The following is a 21,689-nucleotide window of genomic DNA, read 5'->3' as shown; positions in this document are numbered from 1 at the left end:
GGGTTTTCAACCCACAATAATATAATTATAATATTCAATCATCAAACAATCAACCCAAATACCCATCCCCATTATCTTCTTTTAATCTTCCCTAAAGATATTATCCTAAGGGTCATCTCCTATATCATATTTACCGCTCATCTCCTTACATCTTATATCCTTATATGTTTTTTCCTAAGAACTTTTCCTAAGGATCATCGCCTGTATCATATAGACAATACTAATTCGGGGATCACACCCTCAATATATGTCTAATAAGGGTTAGGGTATCATCGCATGATTACACAGCCACAACATCGCCTGGACTCGTAAATCATAATAAGGGTTAGACTATCATCGCATGAATACGCAGCCACAACATCGCCTGGACTCGTAATTCATAATAAGGGATAGACTATCATCGCATGAATACATAGCCACAACATCGCCTGGACTCGTAATTCATCACCTATCTATCATCACCTAATTATCATCACCCTTATATCCTCACCTTTCTCCTATCACATTCTTTCAACACACATCAACTATTTTATCTACCCATGTTCTACCCAACATATTTGTAGATATAAATTACATATACAACTTATTTAAAAACTCGTATAAAACATTCATTCAACATCCATCTCAAGTAAACAAACAATGTATAAACACATAGCATGTATTTCATAGCAAATACTTCTTATCTATGTGTAAGATGAAAGTGACTATACACTCACACATATAAAAAACTTTATATTATACACATAACATGTATTTTGTATAAAATACTTCATAATTATGCGTTAGAAGAAAGTAACTACACACTCACTTGATCAGAAGATGATCGGACAGCACTACGGCTTGTAGAAGTAATATTCTTCGGTAGATCTGGAAGATCTTCACAAAAACTGGACTTCTCGCGGATAGAGCTTTGGCTTGGGAATTGCACTTCTCGAGATTTTCGGGGCCTCGGGACTTGCTTCGGGGCTTGGGAATGATACCGGGGCTTCGGGATATTTCTTGCACGAAAAACGATGCAAAAAACACGAGAGAAAGAAGAGCAATGAGAAAATGAATCGGCTGAACTCAACTCCCTTTTATAGGGTTTGGATTTGCGATTTACGCTGGGTGTAATCCCACATTACGCTGGGCGTAATGTGGATCAGCTCGCTGACTCCCCCTTGGATAATATCGAAAATTTATATTTAAATTAAATATCGAAAATATTTAATAAACTTCAAAAATTCATATCTTCCTCATACGAACTCCGTTTTTGAAGTTCTTTATATCTCCGCGTAGGTGAGACTATGCTCTACAACTTTTGTTTAGACTCCGTTGGCTAATTTTGATTTTATTTTTATTATTTATTTTTAGTAGGCCGGGACAGGAAAATTCCGTTATAAAATCATAACATCTTCATACGACGTCCGTTTTCACCTATCTTTTTATCGTTTTACTACAATTAATGAGATCTTCAATTCTCATTTAGATTGTTTCGACTAAAAACCGCTCGGTCTCAAATCGAGTATCTGGGCTGCATATCCCTAAGTCGAAATTTGAAAAATCATAACTTTCTCATACGAAGTCAGATTTGGGCGTTCTTTTTATGCGCGCTCACAGTTTAACGTATTCTACGACTTTCATTTAGATGTATAAGGCTAAATATCGCTCTAACGTAAATTCACTTTTTACGTCGCGCTGTGTCGTGCCAGTTCTGTCGCAAAACTTCGACATGTCATAACTTCTTCGTTATAACTCGGATTTTGGCGTTCTTTATATGTACGGAATCCTTGTAACATATACTACAACTTAGTTAAGATTATTCATTCTAAATAATATTTCATCAAAAAATTCATTTTTGACGCCTATCGTCTCTAAATTGACCAGCCCTGATCTACGGGCGTCACAGAAACAGTGGGAGGTAGATCGATCTAGGTGCCCGACCTACCCTCCGGTTTATCTCAACCAGCTACGAGGACTAGTTCACCTCTACCACTACCACATAATAATATAGTATAACATACTGTCAGACATATCTGGGGGCTGATATTGGTGCCTTCGACCCACTTCTACTGGAAGGTAACTTACATCGTATTGCTGAAGTCCACAACAATAAATCCTTACTGCTGCCCTGGCAACTCCTCAAGCTATCAACATCACAATATCACCAAATTATCAATTGAGTCCTAAACCATGATCCATAATCCATACTTGGGTAAAATAACCATTTTATCCCTGGCCCACAAGATACTTAACTAAGGCCCAAGTCCAAAACCAATCAAGTCCAAAACTTCAAAATCCATAAAGGCCCACTAATGGCCTAATTTTCCAAATAGGGCCCAAACCCTTACACGGGCCTTTCCTAAAGCCTATTTACTTTTTCTGAATCATTATACATGTCCATAGCTAGCCCAACGAAATCCATGTACTTACATGCCCATTAATGGCCTAATTTTCCAAATTGGGCCCAAACCCCTTATTGGGCCTTATCATATGATCCAATCCTTCAAGTAGCCCATAACACAACTGTCACACTCCCAAACCGAGATGGCGGAAATATTCGGGGGTGGAGGACGCCATGTACAGTATCACGACAATGCAAAATAGTAAAACAAGCAACAACATCCATTGCATTAATAGAATAGTTAATACATGTGTGTTCTTTGTAAAGTAGTATGACACCAAAAATGTATAACAACATAAGAGAAGAATATGAACATGCTCCGTCTTCTCATAAACCTACTAGTGCACTTGTCTACTGGTTTCCTGAGAATACAAGTCAATTCAGAAAGAGAGAATCAACATTTAAGTTGGTGAGTGCATAAGTATTTTAGTATTTGAAAGTTTGCTATTGTTTCATGAAATGTTTGTATTTGTTGAGTAAAAATGTTTGTATCTTTCCCAAAAAATCCTATATTTCCTGCCTTTAAATGAAAAATAGTCTTCTACCAAGACCCAACGGTTAGTATGATCTGTTTTCTTTGAAAGTAGAGTAAAATGTATGTTTGTACTTGAAATATTATAAATGTATGTTTTCCATATTTGTAAAACTATACTTACTCGAAAATTGTATGCATTTCACATATTAGAATATCACGGCCGTATGAATGTAATGGAAAAATGAAGACCCACAGTAGTAATTGTATAAAAGACATTACTGATACATTAACTACCTTGAAAACCAATTGGTTAATTAAGGTTAAATGTGATTTGGTTGTAACCATGCTCGATAGACTAGTATATATTACACGACGCTCTTCAGACGTCGAAAATCATATGACATTTGTCACTCGTAGACCTGTATGTCTCACTGTAGCTAGCAGCAAGGTGCAGGATTGTCCATCCTGTATAGATCTATACACAAACTCATGCTCTCCCTCCAGGAGATTCTGATTACAAAATGTGACATAGCAAGTATATAGCTATGTCATGAAGTAGTGGCTCACATTTTAGTTATCTTGTTCCTGTTATAGTATGTAGGTTCGTTCCTGTTCTTCTAAATGAATAGCATGCTTTGTAATGAATAGTAATAGTCTGTATGTACTGATGCATATATTGTTTCTCTGTTATAGTAATAGTATGTAGTGATCCTCTAAACTATACCTATTATAGTTTACTAGTATGTTTGTTTGAATTGTTACTGAAAAAACTCAGTTTGTCTAATATGCACAACTGAGTTAAGCATATTCCTTGAAAATAATAAAATTTAATATTCAGGCATATATTTAAGAAGTATAACTATGATTTAACCGACAGTCGGACTAGTGATCCTACCCTAAGCCCACAACCAAACAAGGAACATGAGTTACGGTATTTAGTAATAATCCTAAGTCTGTTGAGGCATACTTATACATAAATATGTACACAAATATGATTTTGATAAAAACAAAAACCTAAAATAGTTAAAAAGAGTTTTTAAAATGGTTTTAACAACAATTGAGTATAAGAATTCTTTTTAGTTTGTTTGTTTCCACATGTAAATAAATAGCACAATTCCATAGTTTTCTACTTGTATTCTCCCCTTAAAAGCATTTAAATGAGTAAATTGTAGGGGTATGAACTCACCTTATGTGATTGATTCGATTGAATGTTTGATATAGGATGCTAAGTTTCATGGGTGAAGTCCTGAAGCACAAACGAGTCCTATTTAGTATATTAAGACATATATATATATATATATATATATATATATATATATATATATATATATATATATATATATATATATAAGGTTATGTTCATTTGAGACCACCTATCTTTTGTGAGACCGTGAGACGCATTTTTTTTTTATTTTTTTTTATTTTTTTTAGTTAATTCAAGTTTCGAAAATAATATTTAAAAAAAGAATTTTTGGATTTTTCCATTTATTTTGCATTTTAAAATTATTTTTTAGAATATGTACAGTGTAATATTCTATTAGAATATTTCACGTATTTTAAAAAAAAAAGGATTTTTTATATTTTTTAGTTATTTCAAGTTCCGAAAATAATATTTAAAAAAATAATTTTTAGATTTTTCCATTTATTTTGCATTTTAAAATTATTTTTTAGAATCTGTACAGTGTAATATTCTATTAGAATATTTCACGTATTTTAAAAAAAATGTGATTTTTTTTAGTTAATTCAAGTTCCGAAAAAAATATTTAAAAAAATAATTTTTAGATTTTTCCATTTATTTTGCATTTTAAAAATATTTTTTAGAATATGTCAGTGTAATACTCTATTAGAATATTTCACGTATTTTAAAAAAAACGGGATTTTATTTTATTTTTTTTAGTTAATTCAAGTTCCGAAAATAATATTAAAAAAAAAAGAATTTTTGGATTTTTCCATTTATTTTGCGTTTTAAAATTATTTTTAGATTTGGTCTCACAGTCTCACAAAATTAGAATGGTCTCAAATGAACATGAACATATATATATATATATATATATATATATATATATATATATATATATATATATATATATATATATATATATAGACACACACACACACACTTAGTGATCATCATCATCATAAATATAGCAAGGAAATGGATTGAGTTGAAAGCTTAACTTACAAAAAAGGGTGTTAGAGTCGAAAAGAGGAGGCTGGAAGGGGTTCACGGCCAGCTGGGTGTTCACGGTCCAAGAACACTTGGGGTTCTTGAGTTCACGAGTTGATGTTCTTGACAAATGATGATGATTCAAGGGTTCACGGCCCAGAGGATCTTGAAGAGATAAAGAACACTTGAAGATCTAAGCTGGTTCTAAGGAGATTCAAAATAAATAAGATGATATTTGAGAGAGAAAAGGTGTTCACGGTTGAAGATCTTGAGAGCAAAAGTCTTGAGTTCACGGTCAGAAGTGAAGAAGTGAGAAAAAATCAGTCAACACTAATATATATATATATATATATATATATATATATATATATATATATATATATATATATATATATATGTTAGAGATCACAGCCGAAGGGTTCACGACTTCGGTTCACGACCGCAAAGGGTTTGCGGTCTGAGGGATATACAAGGCCGTGAAGGCTCGTTTGCGACTGCGAGGGTTTGCGGTCTGAAATGCTTTCCCTCCAAAACACACAACACTTCATGATACTAGGTTTTTATACCTAGAAAATCATTACCCTAACTATATTAATATAATAATGGAAATATGTTTGACCTTTGATTGATATTTTTTAATTTAGTTGACCAAGTTGACTTTTACAAGAAGGAAACTACGGGTTGTCACAACAACCAACCAGATAGTCCATTAGGGTCCAAGATTCTAGGCCCAAATAGATGTCCTAAACCCGAAGCCCAAAGTCTGAAATCCCAAACAGAGGCATACGCGGGGCATATCCATTTGGTACGATGGTGTACCCTTGCCTCGCATTGATCATTTACGGGATGGTTGAATTTGTATGTGGGGTGTACATCGACTTACGCGGGGCGTACTCGCATAACTTCCAAACTACTTTTGTGACTTAATCAATTAAGAGCTTTGCATCTAAACTTTAGAGAACCACCAAATGAAGCTCTACATTAATAAAATTGGCACCTTTATGCATTTGCATGGCTCAAAGGGACTCAATGACCGACTTAACCCCATAATACCCATCTAGAACATGCATGAATGGTTTCTATCCTCAAAGATGTCAACTTTATGGACTTATAACCTTTGAAATGCTAAGAGTAGCAACTCAAGGCTTATGAAGTGGTATCTACCCACTAGATCTTGCTCATGAGGCTAAAAAGGGACTAAAGACCCACATATTCATAGACAACAACTTCTAGTGATCAAGCTCAAAACTTTTTACCTTCTTTGAGCTGAAAATGTAGTAAGAAGTCCCAAAAACCACCCAAAATGTAGCCACAAGGCTCACAACACTCTTGGATGAAGCTTGATGGATTATGAGCATAACATCATTCCTATGGTGTTCATGCAACCCTAATTCTTTTGATCTAGGTTTTCTAATTTGAACATACAACATTGAATACCAAAGCAATAAACTCTAAAACTAGCATATCAAATCCGAAAATCACACATGATTAGGGTTTAGTTCTTACCTCACTTGTTATGTAGCAATAACAATCACAAACCACAAAGTCCTTAACTTTTGAAAGCTTAATGCCCTAAGTGTTGCACCTCTAATGGAGTTACTAACACCACAAGCAACAAGATGACTTAGGAGAGAAAGGCTAAGGCACAAAATTCGTCCAAGGCACTCTTGGAAAGCATAGGGCCGAATTTTGGTAGCCTTAGGGTTCCTTTTATAGGTGACCTGCTAGGGTTTTAGTCAAAACCCTAATTGATTTGATTAGCCACCAAGCATCCCTTTAGATCCTTCCAGAATCAAGTCCTCGACGATTTCTAAGTGGGCTTCCACCTTGAATTCGTCCACCTTATTCCTAAGGGATCTACAACCCTAAAACCAATTATCTTATAATTGCAATTCCAGTCCCTTAAGTTTAGTTAATCTTTTTTGACCAATATTAATTAAACAAGATGATTTCTCTTTTAATATATTATTCTTATAATATATTACTAAATAATATTTAATCATTTTTCTCCTTAATTCATTCTATCAGTTGCTATGGTGAAGGCAACCCAAAAGGACCATGCTCATAATCGGGTCCTGTACTTACCAAAATAGTTATGAGCTTCGACACCTAATCCAACAAAGCTATCACTCGAAGTTAGAGTTTAAGGCTCTGAGTATGAAAGAGAGGCACACCCCTTTAGACTTAAGGTGCTTTGAATAGTGAGCCAACCCTAAAAATTAGGGTTTGAAGATCTTGGACATATGTTGGGCGTACTCCTTGTACGTTGGGCGTAAGTCTCTTATCTTGCGTCCTATTTATCTAGCACTACGCTGGGCGTACTCACACGTTTCTATCTTGTATGCATGTGCTAAAATGCAGGCTTTTCCATCCAGGGACCAAAACTGCCAAATCCTTCAAACTTTCATAACTCCCTCATTCGAGGTCCGTTTTCGACGAACCTTATATCCATGAAAAGTTGGCGAGAAGCCCTACGCTTCTAGCCACACACCCAATCCGTACAACCTTCCGAATAAAACCCAAAACCCATAAAGGGCTCAAAGTGCCACTTTTCCGATATACCCCTTTGGCTTCAAGACACGAACCAGCTCCCGAATTACCTCATTTACATTATCTATACTTAAATGGATTTAGATCTCTCTCTTCTAAATACCCCAAGCCTTATGATAATCTATTCTCAAGCCACAATCCCGAATTAGGAAGCGATTCGGAACATGGTGTTACAATGTCATTTTATGTCATTAACACTTTGTAATGCATTTCACAATACAAAACATGGTTGCCAAAGCATTTTCTTGATCAAGTGTCATTCATTTAGAAAATTAATTTACAAGTTGAATTCCTTTTGATAGCTCTTTCTACACTATTCCTTCACTAGGGGCGTCTTGCTGATTTTGAGGTCCCGTGCGAAAAATAAAATTAGGTCCTTAAGCATAATTTACTTTTATATATAAGCAATATTATTAATATTGCCATAAGTCAATAATTATTAGAAAAACAATAAAAAAAGGATATAGAATCCAGTTTTACATAGTTACATGAATCATCATAATATAGAATCTAATCTTACATAGTTATATGAATCACGATACTTTCATAACATTCTTAGAAACAAAGTTATCCATTAACTCTTCATATACATACTCTCAAATATATTGTTCTTCATAGATATCATTTCTAACCTATAAATATATGCATTAACTGCATTAGGAAAACAATTTTTTTTTCATATATTTTAAAACATATGGGGGTTAGTAGTTTCACTCGGTAAGAACCCGTTAATCAGATTTAACTCTAGATAAATTTCATTGACATTAATATATGATCGTTCACCATACTTATGTGTGGCTTCAAGATGGATACAATACAACATAAGATCTTTGTCATCAAATTCCTTAAATATTGTTCGGAAGCGAAACAATTTTTTTAATACATATTGTATTGTTCAAATATTTTGTTAAGAGAAACTATCACTTGAAATTAAAACAATCCACAACACAAGCCACAACATAACTTGATATGTTCTGAAATTGAAACACAACCGATGAGCATTGAATTTCTAAGAAAATCAAATTTGATTTCTAAAATTGAAACAATAAATTAATCAATAATATGAAATTGAAGGTCAAAAACGATTCTACAACTGAAAGATCTTATTGAATTTGGAAACTTACAATTTTGATTTCCGAATCAAATGATGCACTAATTTTAGAACAATTAGTTAATTAATAATTAAACACAAACACCCTGAACGACTTAGCGGGTTCATGGGAATGAGTAGCATCGTGGCGACTTCTGACTTGGATTTGCGAGAACTAAATGATGAATTAACTTCGGGCGAGGTGATACATTTAAATCAATATTGTTTTTGGTCTTAAATTACTAATCTACTAAAACAAATCACATTTAAATTTGCCCCTTCCACGGCGTGGGCCCTATACAGCCGCCCACCTCGCATAACCTCAAAGACACCCATATCTTTTTTTTTTTTTTTTTTTTTTTTTTTTTTTTTTTTTTGTTGTTGTTGTTGTTGTTGTTGCTGTTGCTGCTATATTAGACTATTAATACACCATTTAAGGTCTAAAACATCATCAAACACATGAAAGTAATTCAACTTCTAACCATATATGACCATACTATCACTTGAATTTAACCCAAACCACACATGCGAGATACATATATACGTGATGTTGTTATTCAATTAGGTTTCACACCCAAAAAGTCATGCATGTGGTAATCCATTATCTCATATCCCTGCATAGTATGTAATCATTGAGCAGAAACACTTCAAATCCACCACATGCAACAGACAATAGAATTTACCCCTTCGGATTTTAGATCCTTCCTTATTAGAGTGGACTGGACTATAAATACCCACATGGGCTTGGGCCTCTCTCTCCCTATAATTGTATTAGTATATCTATGTACTGTGTGTATCCTTTATAATGATAAAAATTCAACAAAATAGAAAATCACAAAAAGTTACAAGAGCTTTTGCAATCGAAGATCAATAAGTAAAAACAAGTTGTAACTTTTCATGGTAAGTTGTTTATAATATTCAGTTTTTTTTTTTTACATAAATGATCTGAAAATCAATTAATTTTGTCAAATCACACGTCATATTTAAATGTTTTGAATATGAAATATTTTATTATAAATAGAGATAATCAAGCTTAACTAATGATTTTCTATTATTTAATGTCAAATCACTCTTTTTCGCTTAACTGATGTTTTTCGATTATTTAATGTTTAAGTTCAAATATTTGGATATATATGAAATATCATAAATAATCATTCATTTTACAATCACCGTTTTACAAAATTTACTATTTTTCACAATTACTTTATAAGTATTTTGGTAAGCCAAAATTTCAAAATATAGATAAGATTTTTCAAAATTTCAAAATATAGATTTCAAAATAATTTTGGAAAATTGTATTTTTGTAGTTGGCTATTATTGTACGATAAATACAATATGATATTTTGTATTGTAACCCCTTCCAATTTAGTGAATTTTGCTAAATTCTTCTAAAATGTGTAAAATTTATGGAAAACGTGCTTGAATTTAATTACGTGATTATCCCTAAATACCTGTATCGTTATGTTATGTTAATAAATAATAATAATAATATATTATTATTTTCTTGGAAAAAAGGCCAAGATTTCTTTGTACTTGCTTATACCCAATTATATACCATCAATAATGGAGACGGTACGTAGGCGGCTCACGCCAGCACCATCTCCCCTTCCCCACCACAATCCCCCAAAAATCCCCAAATTATCAAACTTTGCACGGAACTCAGACGACGTACTCTTCAATTTCGATCTTTATCCATCATACGAACACCAACACCATCAATTATACAACAAGACATCCTTTTTAGGTTTCACTTTTTTTAGTTGTGTATGTATAAATTACATATGTATTGATCTGGGTTTCATATATGGAGGTCGTTGAGGTGTCGGGTGGTGTTAAACCCATCATCGTCGGCGGTGGTGTTGAGAGGGTAAATTCCGAAAGGGATCAGGTTCGTGTGAAGAGAAAAACCCTAGAGGCGGTTCTTGATCAATGCCAACGAGCTCTTGAATTGCTTAGCACTACTGGTTGTATTGAAGATGATGACGAAAGTGGTGATGAAGTTGTTGATGATGGTGATTCTGCCGGAACGAGCAGCGGCTGTCGTGGATCTTATCCGCAATCGCAGGACGGCGAGGCTGATTTGGTAAGTTAGGGTTTTGCTTTTTCTTGTTTCAATTCTGTTAAATTGTAAACTCAAATTGGCGCAAAGTCTATGAAGGAAGTGTTGGGGAGCATGAAACAAGAGTTTTAGAATTGGGATTTGAACTGATTATAAATCATATTCATAATTAGGTTTGGATCTGAAGTCGCACAAATCAGTTGAGATTAGGCAGTTTGGATTAGAGTGATTTGTATAGGGTCACAATAATCAGATTGGAGTAGAGCCTTTTGAGATAAATATAAATTTCCAAGTTTTATTGAAGTTTTAGAAAAGTTGGTAGGGGGTAAAAGTATAATTGTGAGATTTGTTTGTGTGTAGCTATGCAGTCTACTGAAGTCGAGAGTTGAATGCCCGGATTTTCTTCAAAAACTAGAGAGCGCACAGGTGTCTGTTCCACAGGGTTTAGCAGGTATGTGTTCAGATTTTGATTTTGATAATGAGAATATAAGAGAATGCATATTTGAAGTTAATTTTTGCTTTTTGAGAATGTTAAGTAAAAGTAAAAGTAAAAGTAAAAGTGGTAAACAACAGTTTATGGATATAATGATTAACTAAGAATTGTTTGTGAAACATTGGCATATTTAGAAGAAAATAATTCATGGGACGTGGTGAGTGAAAAGGATCTATGGGAAGGTGGAAATATGGCGTCAGATGAAGATTATGTGTTAGTGAGACAAGATGATATCGTGGATGGAATTGCGTGCTTCATGGCTGCATATCTGCTTTCCCTTAAAGAGACCAAGGTACACACAATACACTTGTTGTCGTTAATTTTTTGTTTTTTTGATTTCTTATTATATGTAATGTGGGTAATTGTTTTTGTTTCACTTTCACACAGGATTTGAGTCCAAAACAACTCCAGGATGGTGAGTTTAGATTAGCATATTACAAGAGGTTTCAAAAATCCAATCTTTTTATATAAATATTATTATAATAATTTATTTATACGTACGATTTTACCAAGAAAATGTATGTATGTGTTGTAAAAGATTTATTGGTCGGTTCGTTGCAGCCCTTTGCAAGACATTCTCCATGAAAAAACAAAAGGGAAAGCTTAGAAAGGCGTGGGATGGGAGCAAAGTTATCTACAACGTTGCATCTTGGGGCGCAACAGCCATCGGGTATTATTATTATTTTAAAATATTGAATTTTCTTATATTTTGACTATAATGTACATGTCAACAGGAATTGGATATGATGTTTATTTTTGTTTTTGTTTTCTCAGGATATACCAGAACCCGGCTATTCTAAGGGCAGCTTCCGCAGCATTCTGGACTTCATGCAATGTCATATCCAAGCTTTTCTGATTCATTGCGACTCTAACTTTCTTTCTTTCTTTCTTTCTTTCTTTCTTTGTTGGGTTTGGGTCTGTGTAAGTAAGTAAGTAAGTATATTATCATATCGTATCGTATCGTATCGCAAGTCAGTCAATCTCCCCCTACTCTTAGGATTCATCACACACACAACTCTTGTATATAATTCATTTCATTTGTGCTGCTTCATCAATCATGCTCTTACTCTTCTCTTATAATTGAAAATCCTTATTCCTTTGTTTCTTCAAACTATTATTTATTATTGCCTTCAAATCTTATCGTCTTCTCCTTGTAAACTTCCATGTCACTAGTCAAACACACGTGGCAACACCATATCATCAATTGGGTTACAAGTCAAGCTTTTCGACTTTCATAACTTAGAATTTTCAAAATCAACTAAATAAGAGAACAGTTCAAACAACTTTGAACATTTAGCTGAACAAATTTCGGAAAAATGAAAATGTGTGTTACAGGCCTGTTTAGCTTTAGGGAAAAACAATGTCTTATGTATGTTACAATCAAGCATGTGTTTCCATCCACGATATCATCTCTTGCCTAATTAAGAATTAAGACGATATTCTTCTCCCGACACAAATCTTCATTGCCTAACTAACACATAAATTTCATCCGACACGATTATTTCATTGCCTAACTAAGGTTATGTTCCACACCTAAGTTTTTGAAGGTTTTTAACTATAAAAAAAAAAAAAAAGAATCCTTTGGAAGTATGAATTTAAATCTTTTATTTTAAACAAAAAGTAAATATTCCAAAAGTTATTATAAATAGTTTGAAAAAATGACTTAACAAAAGGTATTATAAATAGTTTGAAAAATTGACTTATCATAATTAACTTTTCGTTTTGTTTACCTTTTTTAATATTGTGGTGTGTAAGTGTTCACATAAAAGATATAATTTCCAGTTTCCAACTACATGTCTTAAATTACAGTTTTCAATTACCGGTTATTTTTGTCAAACATGTCCTAAGAATATATTATAGATGAAAGCTTTTTGGTGGAACTTTTTAATGAATTTAGTTTGTTAGTTTGTAATAAAATCAAATAATAAATAGTTCTCAAAATGGGTTATGCATGCTAAAGAACACTCTTTACACCTATTGGGTTATAATAGTTCTTGATTTTGAAGTTAGTTTGTTAGCTTGTTCTAAAATCAATTAATAAATAATATGATTAATATGGCTAGAAAAATAAATATATATTACTTTAGTAACACTTTTTACATATATTAGGCTCGTGAGTATGTACACCAAAAAATTGTCAATTCGCATGCCAATCATTCTCCAAGTTATAACATTGTTGTAGGAAATGATCTTATGTTGTAATACCAAAATATTATCATGTTGAAGTTTTTAAATTGCACCTACGCTGATGTTGAAGTCTAAGTCTATTTTGGATCTCTTTTCAGCATCTCTCATGGTCTCTCAAACTCAAACATATGATCTATCTCGACTCGATATTGCTCTTTTGCGATTTTAAACAAAAATCTAAGTCGTTGCAACCGCTCTCCTTTTTCACATATAGCTTGTTGTAGACTCCGTTGAATTTGGTGCACCTCTTATTCAATTAAGTCCATTTACCACTTAGCATACCAATATTGCGGTATGTTTTTTTGTTTTTTTCTTCAAGCTAGCGTGAAATCTGACGAGCGCTGCTTCCCAAACAACACATCTCTTCAAACCAATTCCTTGAGTTTTCTTTTTTGATGTCCTAAACCACGCTACCGCTAAAACGTACTCCTCCTACGACGTCCACCATTATGAAATTTCTTTATTTTTCGTTGTAACCGTTTTCACTTTTCCTTAGGGATGAGCGTGAGACGGAACCGGTACCGACCCGTCCCGTTCCCGATTTCTCGAATACCAAATTTGATCAAAAGTGAATCCCGAGTACTGAACCGAATTAACATCATCGGTACCGGTACCGGGAATGATACTGGTACTCGGTATTAGTATCGGTACCGGCAGTACCGATTCCTGAATTTCATGTATTTAGAGTACCAAGTACCGTCCCGTATTTTTAAATTCGGTACGGTTCAGTACCGGTTCCGGTACGGTACCGGTATGGGATCGAGATTTGGGACAAACTGATCATCCCTACTTTTCCTTTCCCTTTCCTAGTACTTTTGGCTTGCGTTTTGATAATGAATTCTACCGATGTTTGTATGGTTGGTGGTTGGATGGTTGTTTGTGTTTGAACATTTGATATCGAAGATGAAGTACCAAAAATGTTTTGTTATAAATTTGAGTTTTGTCCAAAAATATTTTGTTGAATGCATGGTTAGGAAAGAAATTGAATCGGAAATGATGTGAGATTGAAATAAGTTTCTTGGTATGATATTTGCGGTGAATTTTGAGATTTTAATAGGTTAATATAATTCTCGTATCACACGAATCCGATAGGAGATGTTGTATTTGGTTGTGAGTTTGAGTTTGGTGGAGGGATATTTGGATTTTGCTCATTTTTTTTTGATACCAATAGGTCTTACCAAATAAAAATATTACATAACTGAAACAAATATAATCCAACTGATCTTCTATAATAAATGAAGGTTTTTTTGCTACATGTCATCTTCTAATTCATTTGGATACATGGTATTTTCTAGAATTTTTAAATTTTCTATTTTCTACTTATCATTTTATTGTATTTTTCATTTTATTAAATTAAAATTCCACATTTAATGTGTAAGGTAATATATATGTAAAGTAATCAATACATTAAAGTTTCATTAATTTTAATAATTCAAAATTTTCTTATAAATTCAAACTTTTCAAATTGTTAAATTTATATATATTTTTTTAATTAAACCCATGTAATACATGAATCTCAAACCTAATATATAGACCTAATCTATAGATACTCATCTTGATGCGCTTCAATTTTGAGCATGTGGGCAAATCGATGGTTACACAAACACAACGACAAAAGATGGCCTTTAGACGATATAATTTTTGTCAGCATATAATCATATTCTAACTTTGAGATTTTATATAGATTTTTCTTTTATGCAAATTTTATATATTTAAAAAATTTATAGTTTTGTCAAATAAAAGTTAATGCTACTGGAGCAACCAATTTCTAACTCTGGCTAGTTTTTTTTATAGGATACCCAAAAGTCTCTTAAACAAAATCAATGAAAGATAAATTATTATTTTACGTAATTAAATTTATTTATTTTTATATTAAAACTGTAGAGTGACGTGATAGGAGTAAATGAAGGAAGGACGTAAGAAAACCGTTTGAAGAAAACTGGGTGGGAAATGCGACAAGGAAACGCGTTCTTCGTTCCTTCTCCTTCTTTTTCTCTCTAAAAATCTAAGACGCCCATGAAATTGGAGATTTTCCAAAACCCTAGAATCTCGAAACCGCAAAAATAGAAAAAAAAAATGATTGGTTGGCTGAAACAGCTGCGAATTGCTTTCGGTGCTTCTTTTGTTTGGCTTGTCTGCTTGATTTACTTCACCCAGGTATACCTTCACATGATCCAAGATCTCTCATCCCTATTTCTTTTTCAATTTTGATTGCGATTGATCATGATCACGTATACGACTGAATAAGGGTTTATAGAAATTTTCAGATCACGATATGCGATTAGCTATTTTGGTTGATTGTTTCAGATTCAAAAGTGGTTGATAATATTGATGCATATCAGCATTAGTATATTTTGATGTTTAAATGGAGAATCTCGAACTTTGGGATTTTGTTTGATCTCAAAGGCCGTGCTTGATCCTTTTTTCCTGGATAGAAGATTTCTCTCCAGAAACGATATGAATTTAATAGTAATATGCTTTGAAATGGGTTGACTATTGTCAACTGCGGAGCCAAAAAAATCGAAGTAGGAATTTACAGTATTGAATTTGGGGCCTAAAATTATTTAGTTTATGTTTTCATACTATTGTTAAACATTAACCACAAAATTGGAAAGCAATTGTTCGTGTTCAACTTTAGCTTTGCCAGACGCTGGTGTGCTATGGCTCCTCTGTTTTGGTTGTTTATAATTTGAGCACTTGATCTTTCATTCACAAATTACCAAACTCACCTGTTACATGAACTGATACATTTAGACCTTGGCCCTATGCATAGTTACAATTAGAGTTTAGTTAATAATATTAGGAAATGATGGTATACTCATATACTGGTATTTCCATAATTAATTATCTCTCTACATAAGACACTAAATTATGATAGTTTTCATGCTTGACTTGATTTAATAAAAATTTGAGAAATAAATTGGTCAACAATAGACTTTCTATGGTCAAGCAAGCAACTCCATAAATAGTGATCACAGTTCACAAATGAAGTAGATGTAATTAGTAGGCCATCCAATAAAAAATGCACACATTTCTTTGTAGAAATGTGCATGAAAATTACAACATATTATTTTGTAAAAAGATTTTAGATTAAAATGATCAATTTGCCAATTATCATCATATTGGATAAATAAGTGATACTGATTTGGGTCCAGACAGTCTCTTTCTTTTAGCCATATTATTTTTTATCACGAGATAGTCGTTCATAGGATCATTTCACAAGCTTAATTCTTGAACTCACATTTGACTATATGAGAGGAGCATATGTATGTCTAGATTGAGAGAAATGAGGTCAATGCATTCCAAAGAAAGACTCTGGTTTAAGATGTTTTATCCTAAATTGTGTCATTAAGAAAAACAATAATGCTCTTAAGCTACCTTCCTTTTTAGAGATCATATCTAGAGTTATTAGTTTGTATCTAACTAAATGTAATGGTTTTCCAAGAGTTTGTCTTTCAGTTCCTTCTAAATTATAAAATGGACACTTATTCAGCGGGACAGATATAATCACGGGAAGAAAATGATAAAAACATGAATTATATAGTAAGTACTACTAGTAGATAACTTTGTTGTGCATCTGTAACTATTGTTCATAACAACTCTGAAGTTGAAAACTGTTGTTCTTTATGACCATAGACAAGTACATCTGTTTCCTCGTTTTTTGGAAGAAAACCTCATATGAATGAGTAAGTAGTATGTAGAGTTTTTAGATATCTATGTTTAGACTGGTGTTGTGGTTGTAGAAGATGTACATCTAGAGCTGTTGTGTAGAAGATGTACATCAATTTGGATTTGGTTGTATATGTGTGTGTTGTGAGTATTTGATGAAGCTGTTGTGAAATTAAATTTGTTTAGGGGTTTAGATCATTTGTATGGACAGCGGTTTCGTATCAGTTGAAGGACAGACTGAAACTGACGCCTTCGGCCTCTCAGTTTGTGACTTCCATAGCGTTTTTTCCATGGAGCATAAAACCAATATACGGGTGGGTATTTGTTAGTAGATACAGATTTGGTTGATGGTTTGAAAATGATTATGCTGATGATGATGATGATATATATATATATATATATATATATATATATATTTGGATGCAGAATTGTGTCGGATTGTATCCCAATCAAAGGAAGGAAGAGGATTCCTTATTTAGTGATTGCAACACTTCTGTCCCTGTTTCCATGGGTGATTGTGGGCATTGAAGAAAGCATAAGGAATTCCAGAGACCAACTCATGATCTTCTTGTTGTTGCAAAATCTTGGTTCTGCAATGGCAGATGTCGTCATTGATGCAATGATTGCTGAAGCTGCAAGACTTGAAAAGTATGTCCTGTCAAGTCCTTTGAAAAACACTTGACCTATAATAAATATTTAAATATTTTTGATTCTCAGGGCTAAATTTGCTGGGGACCTGCAGTCGGTATCATGGATGGCAATGGCTGTTGGGGGAATCTGTGGGAGTTTATTAGGAGGATACGCACTCACCAACTTCCAAATGGAAACCATTTTTCTTCTTTTTGCTGTTTTGCCAACCCTACAGCTTTTCTCATGTGCTTTTGTGAAGGAGACTCCTGTCCCAATACATTCCACCTCTAAAACTAATGGTCTTAATGGGAGCATCTCTGTCTCAGACGAAGATAAATCCACAAATCAAATCCATAATAAAACCAACACTTTAAGGAGAAAAAAGAGCTCCAACAGAAAGATGAATAAAAGCAACACTCAGATACTTGAAAAGGATCCATCTTTTGGATTACAATGGTTTCGATCCTTAAAGTTGGCTGGTTATACTTTGTTTAAAGCTTTTCGACAGCCAATTATCTTGAGGTACAAAATGGATACCGATTTTTTTTTTTCTCTTTTTTTAATTAGAGATGAATTCTGATCTGATCGAACACGACACAACATGGGAACCAAGACCAATGGCTTGGTTTTTCCTAGCACAGGTGACGATCCCAAATCTGTCAACAATCATGTTCTACTACCAAACAGAAGTCCTTAATTTGGAAGCATCGTTTCTGGGGACGACACGTGTTATTGGGTGGATAGGCTTAATGCTTGGAACTTTCATTTACAATCGTTTTCTAAAAAAGATGAAACTGCGAACGATTCTTATGTAAGCTTCCTTTTCTTTTTCTTTTTGCAAAATCACACTCCCTCATGAACTGCTGTTTTGATCTGGTTGGTGTTTTAAATGCAGGTTTGCACATGTTGGTCTGTCTTTGCTGACGCTTGTAGATATAGTGTTGGTTTGTAGATGGAATGTTTGGTTGGGCGTCTCAGATGAGATGTTGGTGGTGTTTGGATCTGCTCTCTCAGATGCAGTCAATCAATTCAAGTATACATTATGATGTTTTTGTTTGACTTTCAAAGTCCCATTTTAATAATTGACTGATTAGCTTGTGGTTTGCAGGTTTATGCCTTTCTTGATCCTATCGGGACAGCTGTGTCCGCCTGGAATAGAAGGGACTTTATTTGCTCTCTTCATGTCGATAAACAACCTGGGGTCCACAATCGGGTCCTTTCTTGGTGCGGGTTTAGCTTCCTTTCTCAACATCTCTTCAGGCTCTTTTGATAACCTTAGTCTCGGGATAGCTATTCAGGTCTTTTGCACATTTTTCCCCGTGTTTTTCCTCTTCCTCATACCAGAAGAAGCTACAGGGATATCAGCATCATAGACACAGATACATACTTAGATACAAACACAAACCCCTGCCCGCCATTACTATAGTCTTAATTAAAAGTTTGGATTAATTAGGGAAATCTTGAGCTTCATTTCAAATACAATTTTGGTCTAGATTTACTCACTAAAAATATATTATTTTATACCAAAAACTTGTTATCCATATTCAGATTCAAATATCAGTTTCTGAAATAAAGAGTTGTTGGATTTATGTATGTTCTTTAAACACGGACTACACACTAGAAGCATTGCACACACACGCACGCCATGTGTGGATAGTGAAAATTCATACAAGATTTTGTTTTACACTGGAGTGGATTGTTTTGTGCATATCACTCGCTTTATGAATCTGTCATTTTTCTTTTAATTTTTTTTTTTTGAATTTTTTCGTTGATGTATAACCATTACTAGAGCATCCAGCAGTATGGTCATCACAAAAGGACTCAGTGGTCTACATGGTCATGAACCACGACCGTACACACTATCTCGTCGGTTCACGCTTGGGCATTGTTGTCGTCGGTTGTGGTGGGGAGGACGATCAATCAAATGCTTGGACCGTTTCCAACGGTCAATATGTGTTTTTTTAATAAATAAACTTTACCTGTATAGACACATCTTCCCATATTTTCAAACCGTTCATCTCTTTATACTCTTGAAAATAATATCATATTTGTGGATGTTTTTTACAAATTTGAGTCGGATGACGATGGAGAATTTATCTCGACACTCTTCAATGTTGTACAATACATAGACAATGAAGAACGTAAAGATGTTTCACATATAAGAGCGGTTGTCAATCGAGATCACAAAGCCACACATGAATTATTGGTATGCGATTACTTTGCCAATAACTGTCTTTATAATGATGTAGCATTCGAACATCATTTCCATTTGAATAAGGCATTACTTCTACATATTAGTAATGCTTTTGAGGTGCCATGTGATTTTTTTAAGCAAAAACCCGATTCTAGAGGTAGAATGGGCTTTACTAGCTTACAAAAATGTTCGACTACGCTTAGATATTTAGGATACAATATAATGCATCAGACGAGTACTTGAACATATCATAGACGACCGTGATTGAGTACATTTTTTTTGCGCATGTCTGCATGATGTTTATCACGAAGAATATTTGCACAAACCATAACACATGATACTGAGAGATTATATTTGGCACATGAAGAGATGCATGGATTTCCATGAATGATTGGTAGCCTTGATTGTATACATGTTGCATGGGAAATATGTCCAACTGCATGGCGCGGTCAACTTACTCAAGGTGATATAGGTCAAACGACTATAATACTAAAAGCTGTTGCATCTCAGGATTTGTGGATATGACATTCGTTCTTTGGAGTTGCAGGGTCTAACAATGACTGTAATGTTTTTAGTCAATCCTTTATTTTCAACGATATCTGAACCGACAAAGTATATGATATGTTGTTTATGGTGAACGAACATTTGTACAAATATGGTTACTACCTCTGGAATGAGATATACCCAGATTATTCTGCTTTTATGAAAGCATATTCGGTAAAAGGCAAAGTTGTTCACATAAATATAGGAATCTACTAGAAAAGATATAGAGTGGGCATTTAGAGTCCTCAAATAGACATGTCATGTAGTGAAATACGCTACACGACTCTGGAATATATATGTCTTTACTATTATATAAAGCATATTCTAAATTTCTTGAATATTAAGAGGTACAAAACATAATACACCATTCACAAACATTTTATGCTTATTGTTTACACATAACACTTGTAATGCTTATATTGTTTAATAATCCTTCTAATAAACTAAAAAAATCAAGGTATACGTTTCATTTAAACAATAATATCATTTCTCCAAATTTCTTTGGAACATCACATTTTCTCTCAATCCAATACCTATAAACCCTAATCGGAGAGTTGTCAGCACTGATTTCATCCTCATTACTCCCACACCATCGTCACATTTGACCGCCATCTCCACTGTCTCTCTTCGATCATATCGATTTTCCGACAACAAACACCCACCAGAATCCATATATATATCTCTCTCTCTCTCTCTCTCTCTAACCTAACTTACGATCCAACCCGCCACCACTCCAACGCTCATCGTCACAGGCGCCGCAATCGATGCTTCGCACACATTTGCAATGATCCTTCCTCCATCTCCGCCCTCTTCTCTACAATTTGAAAGGAGATTCAGTCCCCACTTGAGCTTGCTATAGATGATGTTGTAGTTTCATTTTTGACAGGAGGATCTGAATTTCATTTAACGGTGAGTATGGTAATTGATGATTCATTTGGATTATAGAGTTTGAATTAATTGGATTGATTTGTTTAATGTAATGTTGGTGGGTTTTTTTTTTCTGTAGGAATTACCGTAAAGCTTATCATCCTTCTTGTGATGAGTGGCTTCTCTATTCCTGATGCCATATATCATCAACATAAATGAGAGACTTGTGAATCTTTTTGGAACTTTTAGTAGATTTAAAATACATCAGGTAAGAATAAAAGTTTAGTAATATAAGTTCAGGAAGAAAGAAGGTGTATCTGGTCGTATGTGATTGATTTATCCTATCATTAAATGTCTTTGATCTCATAATCCAACCGAAAAC

General features: G+C 33.8%; 2 protein-coding genes across 3 annotated transcripts; both read left to right on the top strand.

Moving 5' to 3' along the window:
• Nucleotides 1-10,252: 10,252 nt before the first annotated feature.
• Nucleotides 10,253-12,272, top strand: LOC145009073 (RING finger protein). Of its 2 annotated transcripts, none has more exons than XM_078968064.1 (6): nt 10,253-10,748; nt 11,085-11,175; nt 11,352-11,509; nt 11,605-11,632; nt 11,779-11,887; nt 11,992-12,272. In XM_078968064.1, exons 1-6 carry the CDS (start codon nt 10,470-10,472, stop codon nt 12,071-12,073), a joined length of 747 nt encoding a protein of 248 aa, XP_078824190.1. In that variant the 5' UTR covers nt 10,253-10,469; the 3' UTR covers nt 12,074-12,272. The 2 variants fall into 2 exon arrangements, with proteins under 2 accessions (XP_078824190.1, XP_078824534.1); XM_078968408.1 differs by having other exon boundaries at nt 10,328-10,748; nt 11,355-11,509.
• Nucleotides 12,273-15,298: 3,026 nt separating this feature from the next.
• On the top strand, nt 15,299-19,296 carry LOC145008231 (putative folate-biopterin transporter 4). Its single transcript, XM_078967109.1, has 7 exons — nt 15,299-15,561; nt 17,260-17,387; nt 17,500-17,721; nt 17,791-18,225; nt 18,317-18,514; nt 18,599-18,736; nt 18,812-19,296. The coding sequence occupies exons 1-7, from the start codon at nt 15,481-15,483 to the stop codon at nt 19,074-19,076; spliced, it is 1,467 nt and encodes a 488-aa protein (XP_078823235.1). The 5' UTR covers nt 15,299-15,480; the 3' UTR covers nt 19,077-19,296.
• Nucleotides 19,297-21,689: the final 2,393 nt, after the last annotated feature.

This window comes from Lactuca saligna, chromosome 1 (assembly GCF_052625555.1).
Source record: "Lactuca saligna cultivar CGN05327 chromosome 1, ASM5262555v1, whole genome shotgun sequence".
Classification (NCBI taxonomy): domain Eukaryota; kingdom Viridiplantae; phylum Streptophyta; class Magnoliopsida; order Asterales; family Asteraceae; genus Lactuca; species Lactuca saligna.
The sequence above is the reverse complement of the archived record's forward strand: the minus strand, read 5'-3'. Positions and strand labels throughout refer to the sequence as shown.